Source organism: Sander vitreus, chromosome 23 (assembly GCF_031162955.1).
Source record: "Sander vitreus isolate 19-12246 chromosome 23, sanVit1, whole genome shotgun sequence".
NCBI classification, from domain to species: Eukaryota; Metazoa; Chordata; class Actinopteri; order Perciformes; family Percidae; genus Sander; species Sander vitreus.
In genome coordinates, this window is record NC_135877.1 from 8,001,281 (window position 1) to 8,019,123 (window position 17,843).

Here is a 17,843-nt window from a genome sequence, read left to right on the forward strand (position 1 = left end):
CCACATTTGCATATATTTGCAAAACAAATTCACTCTGTTGGCATCACATTTGGCCCCGCTAGAAATCAAGCCTGAAATTGTGGATTTGCAGTCTGAAGTGAAGTGAAATTAAAGCTTAAATGAAGTTTGTACATCTAAATAAAATAGGACAGCAATGAGGGAAGCATTCCATATCAGATGGGGATCAATTCTGTGAGGTTATATGTCAAGCAGAGAGGACTGTGTGTGTGTGTGTGTGTGTGTGTGTGTGTGTGTGTGTGTTAATTCCATCTTTGCAGCAGCCTTGAAATTACTTTGGTGTCTGCTGGGAAAAAAACTTTATATTTTCTTCGCAAATGTAAAACTGTTAAACCTACCAAACATTAATAAGGTAATTAACCTGTATATCAAAGCATACCAAGATATGATTTTTTTTTCTGACCACAAGAAGTTTTAAAATGTAAAATTCAATCCTTATTTATATTGACATTGCTCATTAGGTCTGAAGACAGGCTTTGTTTGCAGCAGCTGGAGCATGGAGTCAGGTGAAATTCAATTCACCTGCTCTGACTGCATGCTGCTATACTTAAGTTAGTGGCAGTGGGCCAGTCTCTGGTTTGCTTGGTTACATTTTGGTACTAGGTAAGTACTTCTACCCAGTCAGAAGCAGAGTATGAGGGAGTGCCATTCTAGCAGCTAGGTGAGCATTATAACGTTGTGTTACAAAGTGACGCACGTTTATCACGGAAGTAAAGGCTGGCTTACAATAGAGCTGTTTTCTCTGGAAGATGGTAAGTCCCTTTTCACTTTTTAAACCTATAACATGCATAAAAAGATGTATAACACAATAAAGGAAAGAGAAAAAAAGCCAAAAAGCATAATATGAGCTCTAACCTTTTTAGTTTTAACTCCTTTGTACTTCCTTGAGGCAGGGAATTTAAACTCTGCCGTTTTTACTAGATAAAGTCACTGCTACTACTTATATTAGTTATGTGACAAGTAAATTAAAAAAACAAACGCATATCATTCCTTCACACCGGCTGGGAAATGAAAACAGTAAGTCCTGCGTCTGTACTAGATTTGTCCAGCCGCTCTTGTACTCTCAGATGAGCTCACAGCTCAAAATACACAATCGTACAGGTACAGAAAAACAAATACACTACATTGTATGACCGTTACCTTTCTAAAGGGAAACGCGCTGTCTTGACATTTTTAAAAGAGCCATTTAACATAAACCACAGGGGAAGTAAACATTTCACTTGAAAAGACCGTGCAACTTTCTTTCATTTGTTAGCTTTAATATTTATGACTAAATAAACAACAATGGAAGTTAAAAATACATTGTTAGGTATAATTCATTAAGAGTTTTTAACGCTCAAAAACACATGTTAAATGTTGCTAAATCCTGATGGTGCACAGAAGAAAAGACAGTGTGTAACTTGAAATAAACAAAACTCTTCTACTTTAACTTTGGCAGAAAATGTGTTCATGCTGGACCTTATCACTCTGAATGAGAAAGGTCTTTAAGTTAAGATATGATCATCCTGAGGCAGGAAGTGTATTGTTGGTCCCATTTGCTTGTTGTCCAGAAAAGCACCAGTATTGCCGTCCTCTAACCTAAGGCCAAATCTTATTGGTTTTTTAAAAACCACAGTTGATGGTAAACAAAGAGAAGACAAATACGGTCAATTTGCAATGAAACAAATTGCAGATGTTTACTGATTTTCTTGTTTTGTTTTTTCCTCCCCTCTTAATAAGGATCGATACATCACTTACAATAAGAAATGTAAGGTATAATTTATCTATATTTTGTAAATGCAATAACACCTTAAGCTAGTGTTTTCTGCTATGAAACGTATAATTTGTAAGATTTAAAATACAGGGCAGAGTCAGATGAGGATTTTAACATACTGTATGCATTGGGTGTTTGTTATGCAAAGGTGATTTGTGTCTTATTTTTTATTATTCCTGCGCAAACAGGAGAGTCTTGTGCATCCCTCCCTTGCCTTAAATAGCATTATTTTCCCGGTGACCCTGGAGGCCAAGGGAGGAGATGGAGGGATTGATTGAGGGGTGAAGGAAGGCAGAGATGGGGAAAGCTAATATCACTGTCAATTAACATCTAATGCAACGCCAGCAGAGACAGACACACACCCACGCACACAAGCACACACGCACACACACGCGCGCACGCCCATGCAAGAGTTCAGCATAAAGAGCCTAAAAAATAAAACGTGCCATAGCAAAGAGCCACACAAAACATGCACGTCCACACTACAACAGCAACAGTGACTACCAGCTCTAATGACAGTCATAATACATAGCAGTTTTCATAGTTTTTTTTCGTACCTAGATTGACTCAGTGGGAAACCGGACAGTCTTTGTTATTGTACTCGGTTGTGGCCATTCGAAGCAACCGTTTTACATCTTTCACGATGCTTTGACTTTACTTGTTTCAGTGAAGAAAACACTGATTCACAGACACAAGTTCCTGCAAACATTGACTTGAGTGCAGCCTGTTTAACATTGGGATATCTGTCTGTGGGCACTGTTTTCCAGAACTTTGTGGTTCCTTCTCTCAACACAGATTTCAGTCGGTCATCCTCAGAACGTTCAATCATCTTCAAAGGGTTCATGAGGAAGGTGATCTGTGGCGGCTTTTTTTCCCCTCAGGTTGCAGAATCAGTCATCAAAACTCAAACTGCATTATTTTTTATTTAAAAATGATTGGCAAATTCATTGGCAGTATTGGCAGATGCATTCAAATGCATTTTGACTTATCTGAAATATGTTTCACAAAGTAAAAAAAAAAAAAACTGATAACACAGTCCCCCACACAGTAGCAGGCAAAGACCCGCATGCAACAAAACAACAAGGCCACCAATAGCAAGCTGCATCTGGAGAATATGATGCTCAAAATGCAAGAACATAACGACATGACATACAGAATACTCATAGCACTTAGATAATAGCATCCATACTGTAAGGAAACAAGACATAATTTGCTCCTTAATTGTTTAAATACTTATTCACTGAATGATTATGTGGTAATTAGTCAATGCAAAAGGTTGCGTGAGGCTTTGTCCTTTCAAAAGACTTGACATCTTAATGTTCAAGTTAGTCTAATGAACAGTGTGGTCGGTGTCTGTCAACCAGGGTTGTAATTATGTTCGCTTGTCACTTATTGACACAGTCTGTAGCTTAGCAACGTGCCACGGTGAGGGAGCTAAAGTTGGCTCTCATTTGAATATTCCCCAGAAATTAAAAGAAAGAAATGCAGGTGGTTGGTGAAATACGGAGTGCAGAGTTGCATTTTCTATACCTGAAGGTCTCATCAGGACAAAAAATCTCTCACACACCTTTCCCACAACAAAGCTATGAAACTTTTACAGAAAGCATGCTAGAAATATAAATGTGGGTAGGTTGCATAATTACTGTGTGCTGTTAATAAATCAAAACACATGTTTAGGCCACTACACCCACTGAACTCCCACTGATCCTGTTTAAATAGAACATGTGCTGTAATTATTTATTTTTTAAAGGTGCTAAAATATGGTGTGTACAGGTTCATGTATTCTGAGTCTGTGTAACTTTTAAAGATGATTTGTGATTGTGTTGTGCTGTAATATATTTCTTACAGCATATGCAATGTATAAATGAGATATGTGTTAAAAGCAGAGGTGTGAGCGATGTCGCACTTGTTTTTCTCCTTCATTGTTTTATTTTTATGACTTATTCCATTATAACACTCTTCTTAGTGCTGCACTATTTGCTTCTCTGCTGCTGCTATTGTGTGTGCATGGGCACAAGTATCACATAGTACAGACACATTTCACACCATAACCATATTTGTGAATTACCATTAAAACAATGTTTTGACATGTAATCACTTTTCAATTTTATTTATAGTATCAAATCATAACAACAAGAGTTATCTCAAGACACTTGACAGATAGAGTAGGTCTAGACCACACTCTATAATTTACAAAGACCCAACAATTCCAGTAATTTCCCCAAGAGCAAGCATTTAGTGCGACAGTGGCGAGGAAAAACTCCCTTTTAGGGAGAAACCTGGGACAGACCCAGGCTCTTGGTAGGCGGTTGTCTGACGGTGCCGGTTGGGGGTGTGATGAACAGTGGCAATAAAGATAACGGAACTAGAAATAGCAGTTTTAGTAGTTCATGGCGTAGCAGGGACTGCAGGGCATAGCAGGACGTAGCAGGGCATAGTTGTAGGCGACAGCTGCAACCATGATTTAGGTAAAATGAATTCAGAAGCAGCCTATTATGAATTTACTTTATTAATTATGACAAATGGCTTCCTCTATGATAGTATATTAGCCGCTTTTAATAATAAAAAATATCAGTATCTGTCATTTTAGGCCCTTGTATTACTTTGTATTGGATCAGTGCTGTATTGTTTCTTCTCTTCTACCTGTATTGTTTCTTCTTCTATCATGTTCTTTTGCAAAAACTAGCATGGTAACAAAATTTGACTTGGTTTTTTATCAAATATCTGCAAAAATGGCAGCTTCAGTTGTACTTTGCGTTTAGTGCTAAACAATGCTAGCTGAACTAAGATGGTAAACATGGTAAAAATTGTACCTGCTAAACATCAGCATGTTAGCATTGTCACTGTAAGCGTGTTAGCATGTTGACGTTAGCGTTTAGCTCGAAGCACCATAGAGAGGTGAAGTCCCTCCCCTTCCTGTGGACCACCATGGGACCAGGGGCACATTCAATGTCAAAACGGTGTGCACCGTTTTCCTACGGTTTCCTGATTGAACGACATGTTTCTTCGGAACGGTGTGAAACGGCGTGCAACAGGCTTTGAGTATTTTTTTTTTCTCGTTTGGTGGGTGTGTCTCTTTTACTGGCTGTGTCACAGGTGATACCCAATCAGCAGAGACGTGTCTGTAAACTCGTGGTAATAAAAAGGCATTGCGCACAACAGGGTGTTCAAAGTCACAGTTTCATCAGTCATAAAACTGTTCAAGTATAAAACTATATCTCAAGATTATAGGGTCTCTCTAAGAGAGACTGAGTGCTGTAATGTGAAGGAAACGATGCTTTGGCTCTATTTCATTTCTGCTCATTTGAAATAAATCAAACACACAGATGAAGAGCTACAACACTGAATGTGCTTCTTCCTTATTGTTCACTAACACCAACACCAACACCAACAGGGCTAAGTGAGACAAAATGGAAACTTGGCCCCTCAGTTGACTAGTGGTTTTTATTGCACTTGCTGTGTTTATCAGTAGCCACACACACTTGCACACCCACAGAAACCTTGCCTTTGTCTCAATTAGCAGTACATATGAGACCACTTGTTCTCCCTAACTTGGCTTGATATATTATGCATCACAGCTAAGCGTTTTTGTGTGTAAGTGTGCGACCATGTGTTTCAACCTCGGCAAACAATGCATTATGCAGTGAGACAGTAGGCAGATGCATGGGGTGCTAGGAACCTCACTGTCTTGTAAAATTAATGTGTGAGAAAGAGAAGGTCAGTGGGGAATCTGGTGAATATCTTTTGCATTGTTTGTGTGGTTCATTTCTCTCCAGCCACACTTCAGGGTTTCTGAAAGTGAGTTTCTCTACATGTGAATGTGAATAGATGTATGTGTTTTGACATATGGAGCCATGTGTGTAGAAAGCAGTGACAGGGTAGAGAGTGTTGGAGGAGTTAGATTTATTTAAATTTTTATTTATTTATATATATATATATATATATATATATATATATATATATATATATATATATTTTATTTATATTTTATTAATATTTTTATTTATTTATATATTTTTATTTATATATATAAAATAAATAAATAAAATATATAAATAAATAACAATATAAATAAATATAAATACAAATATAAATAATAATAATAATATAAATACATAAGATTAATATAAATACAAATATATACATAATATACATACAAATAAAAAATATAAATAAATATAAATATTTGTATTTCTTTATATTTTTATTTATATTTATTCATATATGTATTTTTTGTAATATTTTTATTTATATATATATATATACATACATACAGGTGCTGGTCATATAATTAGAATGAAAAAGTTGATTTATTTCAGTAATTCCATTCAAAAAGTGAAACTTGTATACTGTATACATTCATTCCACACAGACTGATATATTTGTGTTGTGTTTATTTCTTTTAATTTTGATGATTATAACTGACAAAAAATGAAAACCCCATATTCAGTATCTCAGAAAATTAGAATATTGTGAGGTTCAATATTCTAAAGGCGAAGGCCTTTAAATGGTCTCTCAGTCTAGTTCTGTAGGCTACACAATCATGGGGAAGACTGACTGGCGACTTGACAGCTGTCCAAAAGACGACCATTGACACCTTGCACAAGGAGGGCAAGACACAAAAGGTCATTGCTAAAGAGGCTGGCTGTTCACAGAGCTCTGTGTCCAAGCACATTAATAGAGAGGCGACGGGAAGGAAAAGATGTGGTAGAAAAAAGTGTACAAGCAATAGGGATAACCGCACCCTGGAGAGGATTGTGAAACAAAACCCATTCAAAAATGTGGGGGAGATTCACAAAGAGTGGACTGCAGCTGGAGTCAGTGCTTCAAGAACCACCACGCACAGACGTATGCAAGACATGGGTTTCAGCTGTCGCATTCCTTGTGTCAAGCCACTCCTGAACAAGACACAGCGTCAGAAGCGTCTCGCCTGGGCTAAAGACAAAAAGGACTGGACTGCTGCTGAGTGGTTCAAAGTTATGTTCTCTGATGAAAGTAAAGTTTTCATTTCCTTTGGAAATCAAGGTCCCAGAGTCTGGAGGAAGACAGGAGAGGCACAGAATCCACGTTGCTTGAAGTACAGTGTAAAGTTTCCACAGTCAGTGATGGTTTGGGGTGCCATTCATCTGCTGGTGTTGGTCCACTGTGTTTTCTGAGGTCCAGGGTCAACGCAGCCGTCTACCAGGAAGTTTTAGAGCACTTCATGCTTCCTGCTGCTGACCAACTTTATGGAGATGCAGATTTCATTTTCCAACAGGACTTGGCACCTGCACACAGTGCCAAAGCTACCAGTACCTGGTTTAAGGACCATGGTATCCCTGTTCTTAATTGGCCAGCAAACTCGCCTGACCTTAACCCTATAGAAAATCTATTGGGTATTGTGAAGAGGATGATGCGATACGCCAGACCCAACAATGCAGAAGAGCTGAAGGCCACTATCAGAGCAACCTGGGCTCTCATAACACCTGAGCGGTGCCACAGACTGATCGACTCCATGCCACACCGCATTGCTGCAGTAATTCAGGCAAAAGGAGCCCCAACTAAGTATTGAGTGCTGTACATGCTCATACTTTTCATGTTCATACTTTTCAGTTGGCCAACATTTCTAAAAATCCTTTTTTGTATTGGTCTTAGGTAATATTCTAATTTTCGGAGATACTGAATTTGGGATTTTCGTACTATACGGTAATTCCTCTACTGTGTGACAGTAAGTTGCGTGGTTATGACACAATCATTAGCCTATTTTTACAAAAACGTCTCCTATGGAGCCATAACATGAGATACAAGGTAATGGAGCCTTTTATACATTGTCGTGTTTCTTTAGAAATAAACAATGGACAAATAGTCTTTAAACGCTTCAGATGTAAAGTTATTTACATAAAGTTATGTAAAGTGGCGTCAAAATGTTACTGCTTCTGTGTTGGGACTACCACAGGGGCGTTTTTGAGTACTTTGCCAGGTGTTTTTATGTGTGCGGCCACCGCTATGGCGTCACAAACGTGCCCCCCCACTTCATGCCCCTCGCGACTGGTGGGACCCATTGCAAGATGGTCTCTAGTTGTTTCTTGCGCATGCTCATTACACAAAGCAATAATGGGCATGTGCGAATCGAGATGTTACAGACGTCATTGTTTGTCAAACGCTCAGTTTTAGACGTCCACACAGATACAAAGTAACCAGAGTTTTGAGAAATCTGCACCTTAGAAGTTTTTTTTATTTTTTTGTATCGCTTTTTTTGTGACCTAAACTCTGTTTGCGTGTGGACGAGAGGCCAAATGTAAAGGGGAATATCAGTTTTCAAAAATATCTATATATGTGTAGACAGGGCTTGAATTTCCGGTTACTTATACAGGTTCAGACAGTGTCACAGTTACCATGTTTTTATGCTTTTCAAATCTTATCAAGTAATTTGCTTTCTCCCATTAGCAGATTAATATGTTTGTTCTGAGAAACTTTCTCTACACAATATTGAGCTTGTATAGAATAACTTTTTTGCAGTGCAACAATCAAATGACTACATACACCAGAGAAAGAAGCCTTAAGATGATCACGAGTCCTTATAAAAGAGAGGCATTTATGCCGAGCTCTAACTCACAGGACCCCCGTGCTCCCAGCAGAGGAGGCAGAGTGGAAAATGAAAAGGTCTCTGTTGTAACCACCCACTGTAGTCGTGATAATAATGATCAGATATGGCATGTGCCTTGTCTTTGAAATAATGACACTGATAGTGAAGGGGACCAGCAACTGTAATAAACAGAGAGAAATTCAAGGAGATGATTCAGTAATACTCAGATTTGTTACACAGAACTTCAGCGCACACAATCTGAGGATGTAAATACTGTATGCAGTGCTATTGGATGAGTTTACATCCTTTTAATGTTAAAAAACACATTATTTTTCTCATACTGTCTGAATATTCCTGTATTCATCCTCTGTCTGAAACGCTCTACGTTTTAGCACCTGTCTCTTTAAGCCCCCCCTCCCAAAAAAGCCCAGTCTGCTCTAATTGGTCATCGTTTCCGGGTCTTCAACATCAGTGATCTCGGCGTCTTTATACCATCACTGCAGCCGGGGAATGACTGTAACGGCACTCTAGCAGCACTTTCTATCAAAAATAGTATAGTTGTGACATCACAACTGTACAGAAGTTCTGACGGCTCGTTTAAAGGCACAGTTTCAGAATACAGGCTGTGTGCATTTCTCTGTGGATAGAGTGTTTTGATACTCACAGTATTTTTACTCAACCTCAACTGAACGCACCTCAACCTGCTTTATTATAAAAAAGAATCTCACTTTTTACACTATGTGACCTTTAATCCGCACTTCAAAATAGTCCCCACCAAATTCATTTATTACTCTCTTTAGTATTGTTTGCAGTGTACTATCATAGCACCAGCCTCATGATAGTACACTGCTTAGGGACTTTCAGTATCAATTTGCCCATATTCTCAGTGTACATGTGGGCAGTATGTTAGAGTATTTTATACAACATAAACAAACACTTCCACAGTGACACATATGTCAGTTTATTCCCCTTCATGAGTTTGAAAAGTTTATTAAATAAACCTGAACTGCCACTGCAGTAGTAATATGCACATATTTTGTAATGAGATTCTCACTGAGCTGTCATATCATACCTGTGAATCCATGTTTTTCACGCCATCCTCCTCCATCTTTTCTCATCAATTACTTTCTGCTTTTGCAACTTTTATGTAACCTCAGGGAATGATTAAAAAAAACTCTGATTACATTTAAAAAAAAAAAAAAAAAAAAAAAAATCTATCTCAGTATCTTTCTGTGTTGTCCTGTACTCACCTTTGGCTCCAGATAACAAAGCTCCCCTTCTAATTAATTGCTCAGAGCCTCTGAAGCTTGCACAAGTGAAGTCAGGGTGTGTGTGTGTGTGTGTGTGTGTGTGTGTGTGTGTGTGTGTGTGTGTGTGTGTGTGTGTGTGTGTGTGTGTGTGTGTGTGTGTGTGTGTGTGTGTGTGTGTGTGTGTGTGTGTGTGTGTGTGTGTGTGTGTGTGTGAATTCTATTCTGACCAAATCAGTGACAAGTTAATTACTGGCAAAACTATTAAATATGCACACAACAAATTCAGTATAATCTGCAAGACAGAAAATGCAAGCAATTCAGATTTATCAGAGCTTTTAGAAAAGTCAGTTTCACTGTTGGAATTATGTGGAATTATTATTACAAGTCGGAAACTCGTACTCCGATATGACATGAATGGAGCATTAGCCTGCAAGCTGCTATCAATAAAAAATGGAAACACTCCTTTAGTTATTAAAAGAAAATTAACAATACATTTTAAAAAAAATACCTTGACACTATTTGTGTTTCCAGTTGGACTTGAATATGAGATTGTCTAGTCCTAGAATGTTTTCTCATTCATCAAAGTTTTGGTTTTCAAAGAACTTCCATGCTTCATGCCAGTCAGTTTACATTTGCTAACAGTAGGGGGGGGGGGGCATCATTTCACCAGTTTTCCTCAAAATGCAATCGGTGATTAATCAGATATTCTGCATCATACAAGGACAAAGTTATCATGCCAGAAACAAAATCTATGAATGATGATGGCAGCGCTTCCCTCTTGGGCTGTAATTTTCAAAATGCCAGGATAAAGTGGTGAGAAAAGACTAATCTGTACTTTCATCATCCCCAAAGTAAAAATCAATGAAAAGGAAAAGAGAATCAGGGAGGTTAAAGTGGTCATATGTAACTTTCAGTTTGTGTTGATTCTAGTGGCTTTTGGACAAAAGTGGTAGTGTTTTTACCACACCTGCTGTCATAAAGATCTTTTCTTTTTACAGTGCTTTATTGCCCACTGTATATAATATAATAATATATATATATATATATATATATATATATATTACTGAGTTAGCATTACCAGTCACGATGACGGGAAAAAATCAGACCCGGGCAGACTAAAAACTATATAAAAATAGCGTTCTTTTCACTGTTAGTCTCGTTTGCTGTTACAGGTCATTTAAGACCATTGTATGAAAAATGACAAAGCTTTAGAAACATTAAAAAGTTACATATAGTCACTTTAAGCAAAAGCCAGAATACAAAAACATTAAAATACTCCAATATATTCCAAGCAGTTCTCACCCTGAACCCAATCTGAACACAGCACATACGGTATCTCCTTCACACCAGCTCAGAGTGTCTGAATAGTGTAATCAACATTTGTATAATCATCTCAGTTTGACTTTATTAAAGGCTCTCCTGTGAGCTGGCCCCACGCTGCTCGGTGTAATTAGCATCTCAGTCATGTTAGACAGAGAGCAATCATTGTGCTTCTTGTTTTCTTTTGGGCTTTCACTTCACAAAGTGAAGAAGACTATTCTAAATTACAATGTGCAACAGAGCGAGAATGTCAGATCCTGCTAATCAAATTTGGCAACCTGGATTTCTTCTTCGTTTTTGTCTGGCTGTAATTTCATTTCATTTGAAAGCACTGGCATTTGTTAGTTGAGAGTTGAAAGTGGCCGATAATTTCAACAGTATGAAAACAAAAAGTCCTCGAGGCCAGTTTGACACTAACCATTTAGCTTTTAATGTTTGGTTCTTACACAGGCATTGAGTTTTTCCTGTGTCACTCAGCTGTGAAAGCATCATTTAGGGGTTCAGTGTTGAATTTATAACCAGTTTGATGGATTTACTTCACATTTCATGCTTGTTCTGTTTATAGGAATATCCAGCTTTGTCTTATAGCTCCCCCTAGTGGCTGATCTGTTGAGTTAGCACATTTCTATGGAAAAAAAAATGTTTAAAGCATTTTATTTTCCTTCTTGTATTGATTTTTTTGGTCTTTGTATTTTGTAAAGATGTTCATGGTACATATATTTGCCAAAAGTGCTCTATAAATAAACATGACTTAAGACTTTATATTGCAGGAGGAATTTTATTCAAAGCAACAGGGGAGCAGCATACAACTAAACGGACAGATCGTCAAGATTAAATCTTATGTATCTACATAGAAAAACAAACAAATCAGGCACAATGAAAACAGCCAACAGAAAGGGGAGACAGTAAACAATTAAACTACAAAGTACAAAAAAAAAAAAAAACTTAATTAAACACAAACACTTCTAAAGTCTGAATCACTTCCAGTGGATCTTTATGGCTTGGTCAAAGTAAAAATTAGGGTAAAAATAATTCTATAATTATAAAGTTGTCTGTGGGTCAAATGTGTCCAGCTGTGTTCTCTTACTGGCAAAAAGCAAAAATCTCAATCATTACAAAAACATCCCATACAATAAAAATTCCTAACTTTACAATATGGCTGTCATTTTTGGTCTCTTTAATCATATTTACATCTCGTGTCAACATTTATTTCACCAAAGATCGATTCATAAAACTGCATACAGTATTTACATTTAAAGTACAAAACCGTTATAGCCATAGCAAAACTCCACCCAGCCACGTCAATTCCCAGAAACCTGCCGAAAATGTTAAATGATTATTTTTCTGCCCTGGAGAGGGATCAACAGTTACTACAAAGTAGAAACAACTTTTATATACACAGTGAATTCTCATCGAAACAGTCCATTATAACTCAGACCAGATTTTACAACACTGATTCCACCACTGTATTCTTAAAGCCAAAACCTTTTAATACTTTTATAAAGAATTGTCTTGGAATATTCTTGGTCATTTCCATGTCTTTGTGAACTGATTCACAGTAAATATACAATGCTGCTTCAGGGTGGGTGGCCTTTGTCACTGCAAACAAAACATAGCATAACCCTAAAAATCTCACAATGGAATGTTTTTTAGTTTAGTTTCACTGCCACCTGTCACGTTAAAACTAGCAATATTGATTCTCAGTGTAAGCCTATAATCTATGCCAAACACCATTTGGTTACACTGTACAAAAATGGTGAAAATATGAGCCATTTTGAAATGTAACAGAAGCTTTTCTTTGATTTCTGAGATATTACATGTACTGTGTGGTTCCCTGGGAAGATCTTTTGATACCGACATCCTGTTTTGAGTCCGGGAACTCACGACATCAGTCTCTTTTGTTCACCACATGAACCTCTGTGTGGCCGTGCTGTCCGGCCAGTGGAAGCTCTTACTGATGAAGATGTAAAGTGTGGCAGCATTGACCACCGTGTACAGGAGAAACTCCGCAATGAGTCTGGTAAGAGAGGGGAGAGGCATGTGCAGGCGGTACATCAGATAAGGAACGATGAAGTACCTGAACTCGAGCAGCTTCTGGGGGACCGTTGCAGCCAGCAGGCACGCCAAGAACGCCAAACTCCAGAACAGTGAGCGCGACTTGAAGGAGTCCAGAAAATTCCACCCTGCAAACACGTACGCGGGGACGAGGAGAAAGCGCACCAGCTCGTGCCTCTGGAAAAGCCTTTTCCACACGTAGAAGGGGAAATGGCGGTTATCTGCCAGGAGGTACTTGTGGACGAAGGTGAACTTCCACACCAGGAACAAGGCGACGCACGTGACGAAGAGGAAGAACAGAGGCTGCTTTTTCAGAGCATGGAGGAAGCGAAGAGCGCGGTGGTAACAAAGTGAGACGGGGAGGGAGAAGAAGAGGGTGAAGGAGAAGAAATAGAGGAGTTGGGGGAAGTTGAGGCAGGCTTCGTGGCTCGTCCTGTCACCGACCACTATCCCATCATTCAGCACCACGAACCCCAGGAAGCCCGCGCCGACCACTGCGTACGGCCAGGCCACGAGCAGCACCGCCTTCACATGACTGGGTGAGGTGAGGAACTCCAGCGTGAAAAGAAACACTTTCTTAGCTCCGCTGAATGACAGAGGGACCTGGGATGGAGGAGACTTCTCATCCCTCTTTTTCGTATGCTCCACCCTCCAGGCCTCGTCCATTTTGGCGGCCACCAAAGTGCCTGCGCAGAAGGCCACCCAGACAATGTTGGTCTGGCGGAAGAGCACGGAGCAGACGCCGAGGAGCGCTGAGGCCTTGTGGCAGCCGTAGAGCGTCATGAGGTAGGTGAAGAGGGTGAAGAAAGTAGATCCGGCATCGGTGTAGTAGAGGAAGTTGAAGAAGTAGAGCACAGGGAAGGTGGATAGAGACAGCGCTGAGAGGACTCTGCGTGAGGTTGTTCGTGTCTGGAAGAGAGGAAAGGTGATTTCAGAAAAGAGGAAAATGACAAACAAGGATAACTCACGCATGATTATCTTAATCATTTGTATACCTTCTCCCTGAGGTGCAGTTTGCAGATGAGCAGATAGAGCAGGTAAAGGTTGCCGCAGTTGAACAGCAGGTTGATGAAGCGCAGCATGGCCGTGGAACACACCACCTGGCCGGTCAGATCGGCGAGCCACACCACGGGCTTGATGATTCCCACAGAGACAAGGTAAAGGCCCGGGAGAGTGGTGATCATTGGGTCCCACTGCAGAAGGATCAAAACCATGTTAGGAGCAGTCCACCAATTTGACTTGTTTATTATCACTCTGCTTGTGAAAATACATGTATATTGTATTCCGTGACTCTGGGGGATCTTTCCAAAGTCTTAAGAAATGAACCCTGATTATGTCATAGTGATATCATCAGAGTTATCTCTGCCTGGATTTGGAGATAACACACAGGCTGCGTTACAAACTGGAGTCAGGGACAGGGAGAGTCTATAGAGCGACACGTCAAGATGCATCATGGAAAATGTAGGCTCTAGCTTCTTTCTTTTTAGCGTAACCCATACTAGAAACTAGTAGTAAGTACATCTCGGCCTCTGCTGCTTCAATTTTGACCACCAGACCTACTGAAAACGCTGGAGGAGCCCTGATTCAGGTGAGTTATTGCATTTATATTTCCATACCATAAAACAAAAACTATATGCTTTAAAAATAACGTTATCAGTAATACAAAAAAAACGTTAACGTTACATGTTTTGTGGTAAATTGGATTGAATTTTGATTAAGAAAACCGATGATCAAAATTCAAGAGAGCAGTCTGTATGAATGATGCTGGCTAAAGCTAGCCTGCATGTAAACTACACGACATTTAGGCACATAAACCCCCACTAATGCCATTCTATATGAACGACATGGAGATTAAAAGCTCTACAAGCTGCCACATCATTTGAAATGACAGCAGCTCCGCTGTTAGCTAACCTTAATCCGCTAAACAACGAGAGGCTCCCTCTTTAATGGCTATCGCGACTTTCAGGAAGCCACTTTACCTCGTTGAATTTCCCATGGCAGTATTTCTGAGCTTGTGGAATATGAAAAATCTCGTCCATGTATGGCTCCCTTTGCTCCCGAGTGACTCTTGAGAACAGCAGGCAGGATATCAAAAAGTTGGTGCTGCAAAGCGCAGTGAAGATGTAGCCTTCAAATTTCTCCATGTTTGATGACGAAATCCGATGTAAAACTGAATGCATTCCAAAGCTAGCTGTAATAACGTTGTGTATACCGCATAACTCGCGTATTAAAACCACTGCACAATCTCAATTCCGAGGGAACGTGGTTGAACTCTGTTGTGCGGTATCGATACACGGGAGGGTTTGATGTTTGACAGCTGGCGGTCCGCTTCGGAAGCATGCTCGGTACGGAACCTCTGGTTTAGGTATTGGTTCCTGGTTGTGCTAAATAGTTAAGCATGACACTTCTATAGTAGTAATAATCTCCATAATTATGTATGATACATTACAAATGACAATGCTTTAGGATATCGTTTTCTTGCGTCTGTGCAACAGTTATTTGTTCCTGAAGAGGAACTTTCCTCCCAATATGTGTCACCGTGTTATGGTTCCCCCTCGTGTACAGACCGTTCAGTCTAAGATACAGACGTTCACGGGAAACGCGGTAAATCGTGATTTTCTTCATAGTTCGTGAAATAATTTTCCAGCATGCATTTAACACACAAACTAGAGCTTTTTCCCGACCACAGAGTGACTCAAATGCTTTTCAAGGAGGTCAAAAATGCGGCAGAGCTGAGACAGTGTGCGGTGGAGGGTAAACTAAATGGTGCCTTGATCAACCCAACGATGGTGAGACATTTTTATTCAGCTTTAGTGTATGTACATTTAGGCATGTTCCTATGTATATGTATTAGCTAACTAAAGCGTTGCTTTCCGCACAGAACTATATTTTATACAAAATGGGAAGTAAAGAGGTGCCAGTGGAACTGTGGCGCCTCGTTCAACATCAGACTTTCTTTTTTTCGTTTAGCTGGTGGATCCTTTCCAAGTGCTGGTAGCTGTCAACAAGGCTGTTAACTTACAGAAAATTGGGAAAATGAAGACAAGGAGTTTATACTCAGAAATAATCTTCAACCTGTCACCTACTAATAATGTAAGTAAACCAAAACTTTATTTTCTTTACATCAATATCCAATTCTTGGTCTAAAAATGCATCTTTAAAACCTATAATGCATCAAACCTTTATCACGTTAGACATGCGGGGATATTTGTTGCTCTCAACATTGCTAATTGCAGATGCACTGTTAGATATTTACAGATGGAATGGAAATGTATTCTTTTGCTCGATGGTGTTTTTTTGCCTCCAACGTCGCCTTCCAGGCAGCTAACCTTAACCCTAAACATAACCATTGCCGCGCTGCCTGGAAGGCGACTTTGGGGGCAAAAAACACCAAACACCTATTCTTTTGCTGCAAGTATACTTGCTGTTCATAGACGCATCTGATGAATACATTAAAAAAGTATACTTTTTATTGATCCCCAGTGGGGAAATTACAATTTTTGTTAGAACACACTACACACAGGCCTGAAATACACACACATGCTCAGGTCCTATACAGGCACAAATGGAGAGATGTCAGAGTGAGTGGGGGGTCGGCGGCTTGCTCAAAAGCACCTTGGCAGAGCCCAGGAGATGAACTGGCATCTCTCCAGCTACCAGTCCACACGCCGTACTGTGGTCCGTACGGGGACTTGAACCAGTGACCCTCAGGTTCCCTACGGACTGAGCTACTGCCACCCGATGCACATGAATAAACTCCTAACAAAAATGAATCGTATCATTTATATGCCTTCCCTAATACAGATCTCCGAGGCGTTCAAAAGGTTTGGGAGCTCTGATGGCGATGACTCTGTGCTGGTGGTCTTGGTTCACAACAAAGATGAGTCGCAGCTTGTGTCAGACATCACAGCCAGGGTGAGCGGACGCCAGGTTCCAGCGGAAGAGGTTTCCTCGCTGACAGACCATACAAAAATCAAAAAGGTTCTCCATCTCCGCCTTAATCTTATGTGATTCATTCCATGTAATCAGGTCCTGTGTGTGTGTGTGTGTTGCTAGGACATTTTTGGAGAAAGATTGAAAGTGATAAGTTGTCAGCTTTCATCCCAAAATGTGAACTGACACCTATGGCCGTACTTACTAAATGGATTCCCGTGGCATCTCTTTTAATCTTACCCCTTTGTTGCCTGTTTCAGCTGTATAAAGTCACAGCGCAGGAGGAGAAGTGTGGAACTCTACTTGACGCAGTTGTATGCAGGATGGCCATCAAGGACGTCATGTAGCTGTGACAGGAAAAAGGACTGGAACAGGACTTGTATAAAAAAAAAAATTTAAAAAAAAAAATGGTTGCCTTTTTTCATATGAGATGTGGATTGATATAAATAATGGCTTTCCTGCAGTTGCTGTTATTTCACCACATTGTGAAGTCCCAAAACATGCAAACATTGTCTTTTGTGCACTCCACGCAAACTCAAATCAACGTTAACTACAAAAAAAGGTCACATTTTTCCCAGCTGAAAAGAAAATGTATGTTGGTTTTTCCATATACGTTTTCATGGACTGTACTTGTCTTTTCTCGTGCTTACATTTTCTATATTGTTGTTAGACTAGAAGTTTGAGAGGCAGTTGGGGAAGTCTTAACACTTTTTTTTTTAGTGTCATTTCAAGTTCCCACAGACATTTTTCATGCTGCGTCATTACACCAGGAACCTTTTTGGTGACAGTTATATTTGTCTCTTTTTTGACAGTAGGGGACAGTGATGTAAAGCTGGTCTCATCCCAGCAGTTGGTGAATAATGAATCTAAAATGCTCTGGGCCAAATATCAGCCGGATCTCGAGAGGATAATCCACAACGACATGAAAGAATCAGTCAAACACTGTCAG

General features: G+C 39.6%; 2 protein-coding genes across 3 annotated transcripts; one reads left to right on the forward strand and one right to left on the reverse strand.

Moving 5' to 3' along the window:
- Positions 1-11,664: 11,664 nt before the first annotated feature.
- alg10 (ALG10 alpha-1,2-mannosyltransferase) lies at positions 11,665-15,405 on the reverse strand. Its single transcript, XM_078281389.1, has 3 exons — positions 14,941-15,405; positions 13,957-14,154; positions 11,665-13,870 (listed from the first exon to the last, which is right to left on the reverse strand). Exons 1-3 carry the CDS (start codon positions 15,139-15,141, stop codon positions 12,809-12,811), a joined length of 1,461 nt encoding a protein of 486 aa, XP_078137515.1. The 5' UTR covers positions 15,142-15,405; the 3' UTR covers positions 11,665-12,808.
- Positions 15,406-15,495: 90 nt separating this feature from the next.
- Positions 15,496-17,805, forward strand: tprkb (Tp53rk binding protein). 2 transcript variants are annotated; one of them, XM_078281395.1, is made up of 5 exons: positions 15,496-15,750; positions 15,932-16,054; positions 16,766-16,942; positions 17,155-17,270; positions 17,310-17,805. In XM_078281395.1, exons 1-4 carry the CDS (start codon positions 15,610-15,612, stop codon positions 17,239-17,241), a joined length of 528 nt encoding a protein of 175 aa, XP_078137521.1. In that variant the 5' UTR covers positions 15,496-15,609; the 3' UTR covers positions 17,242-17,270; positions 17,310-17,805. The 2 variants fall into 2 exon arrangements, with proteins under 2 accessions (XP_078137521.1, XP_078137520.1); XM_078281394.1 differs by having other exon boundaries at positions 17,155-17,805.
- The last annotated feature ends 38 nt before the right edge of the window (positions 17,806-17,843 follow it).

Excerpts from the sequence above, each read along its gene's own strand:
- alg10 (XM_078281389.1), bottom strand. The coding sequence starts at position 15,141 with ATGCATTCAGTTTTACATCGGATTTCGTCATCAAACATGGAGAAATTT. Across the intron at positions 14,155-14,940 it reads GCCATGGGAAATTCAACGAG|TGGGACCCAATGATCACCAC; the intron begins GTAAAGTGGCTT and ends ATCCTTCTGCAG. Across the intron at positions 13,871-13,956 it reads AACTGCACCTCAGGGAGAAG|ACACGAACAACCTCACGCAG; the intron begins GTATACAAATGA and ends CCTCTCTTCCAG.
- tprkb (XM_078281394.1), top strand. The coding sequence starts at position 15,610 with ATGCATTTAACACACAAACTAGAGCTTTTTCCCGACCACAGAGTGACT. Across the intron at positions 15,751-15,931 it reads CCTTGATCAACCCAACGATG|CTGGTGGATCCTTTCCAAGT; the intron begins GTGAGACATTTT and ends TTTTTCGTTTAG. Across the intron at positions 16,055-16,765 it reads ACCTGTCACCTACTAATAAT|ATCTCCGAGGCGTTCAAAAG; the intron begins GTAAGTAAACCA and ends TCCCTAATACAG.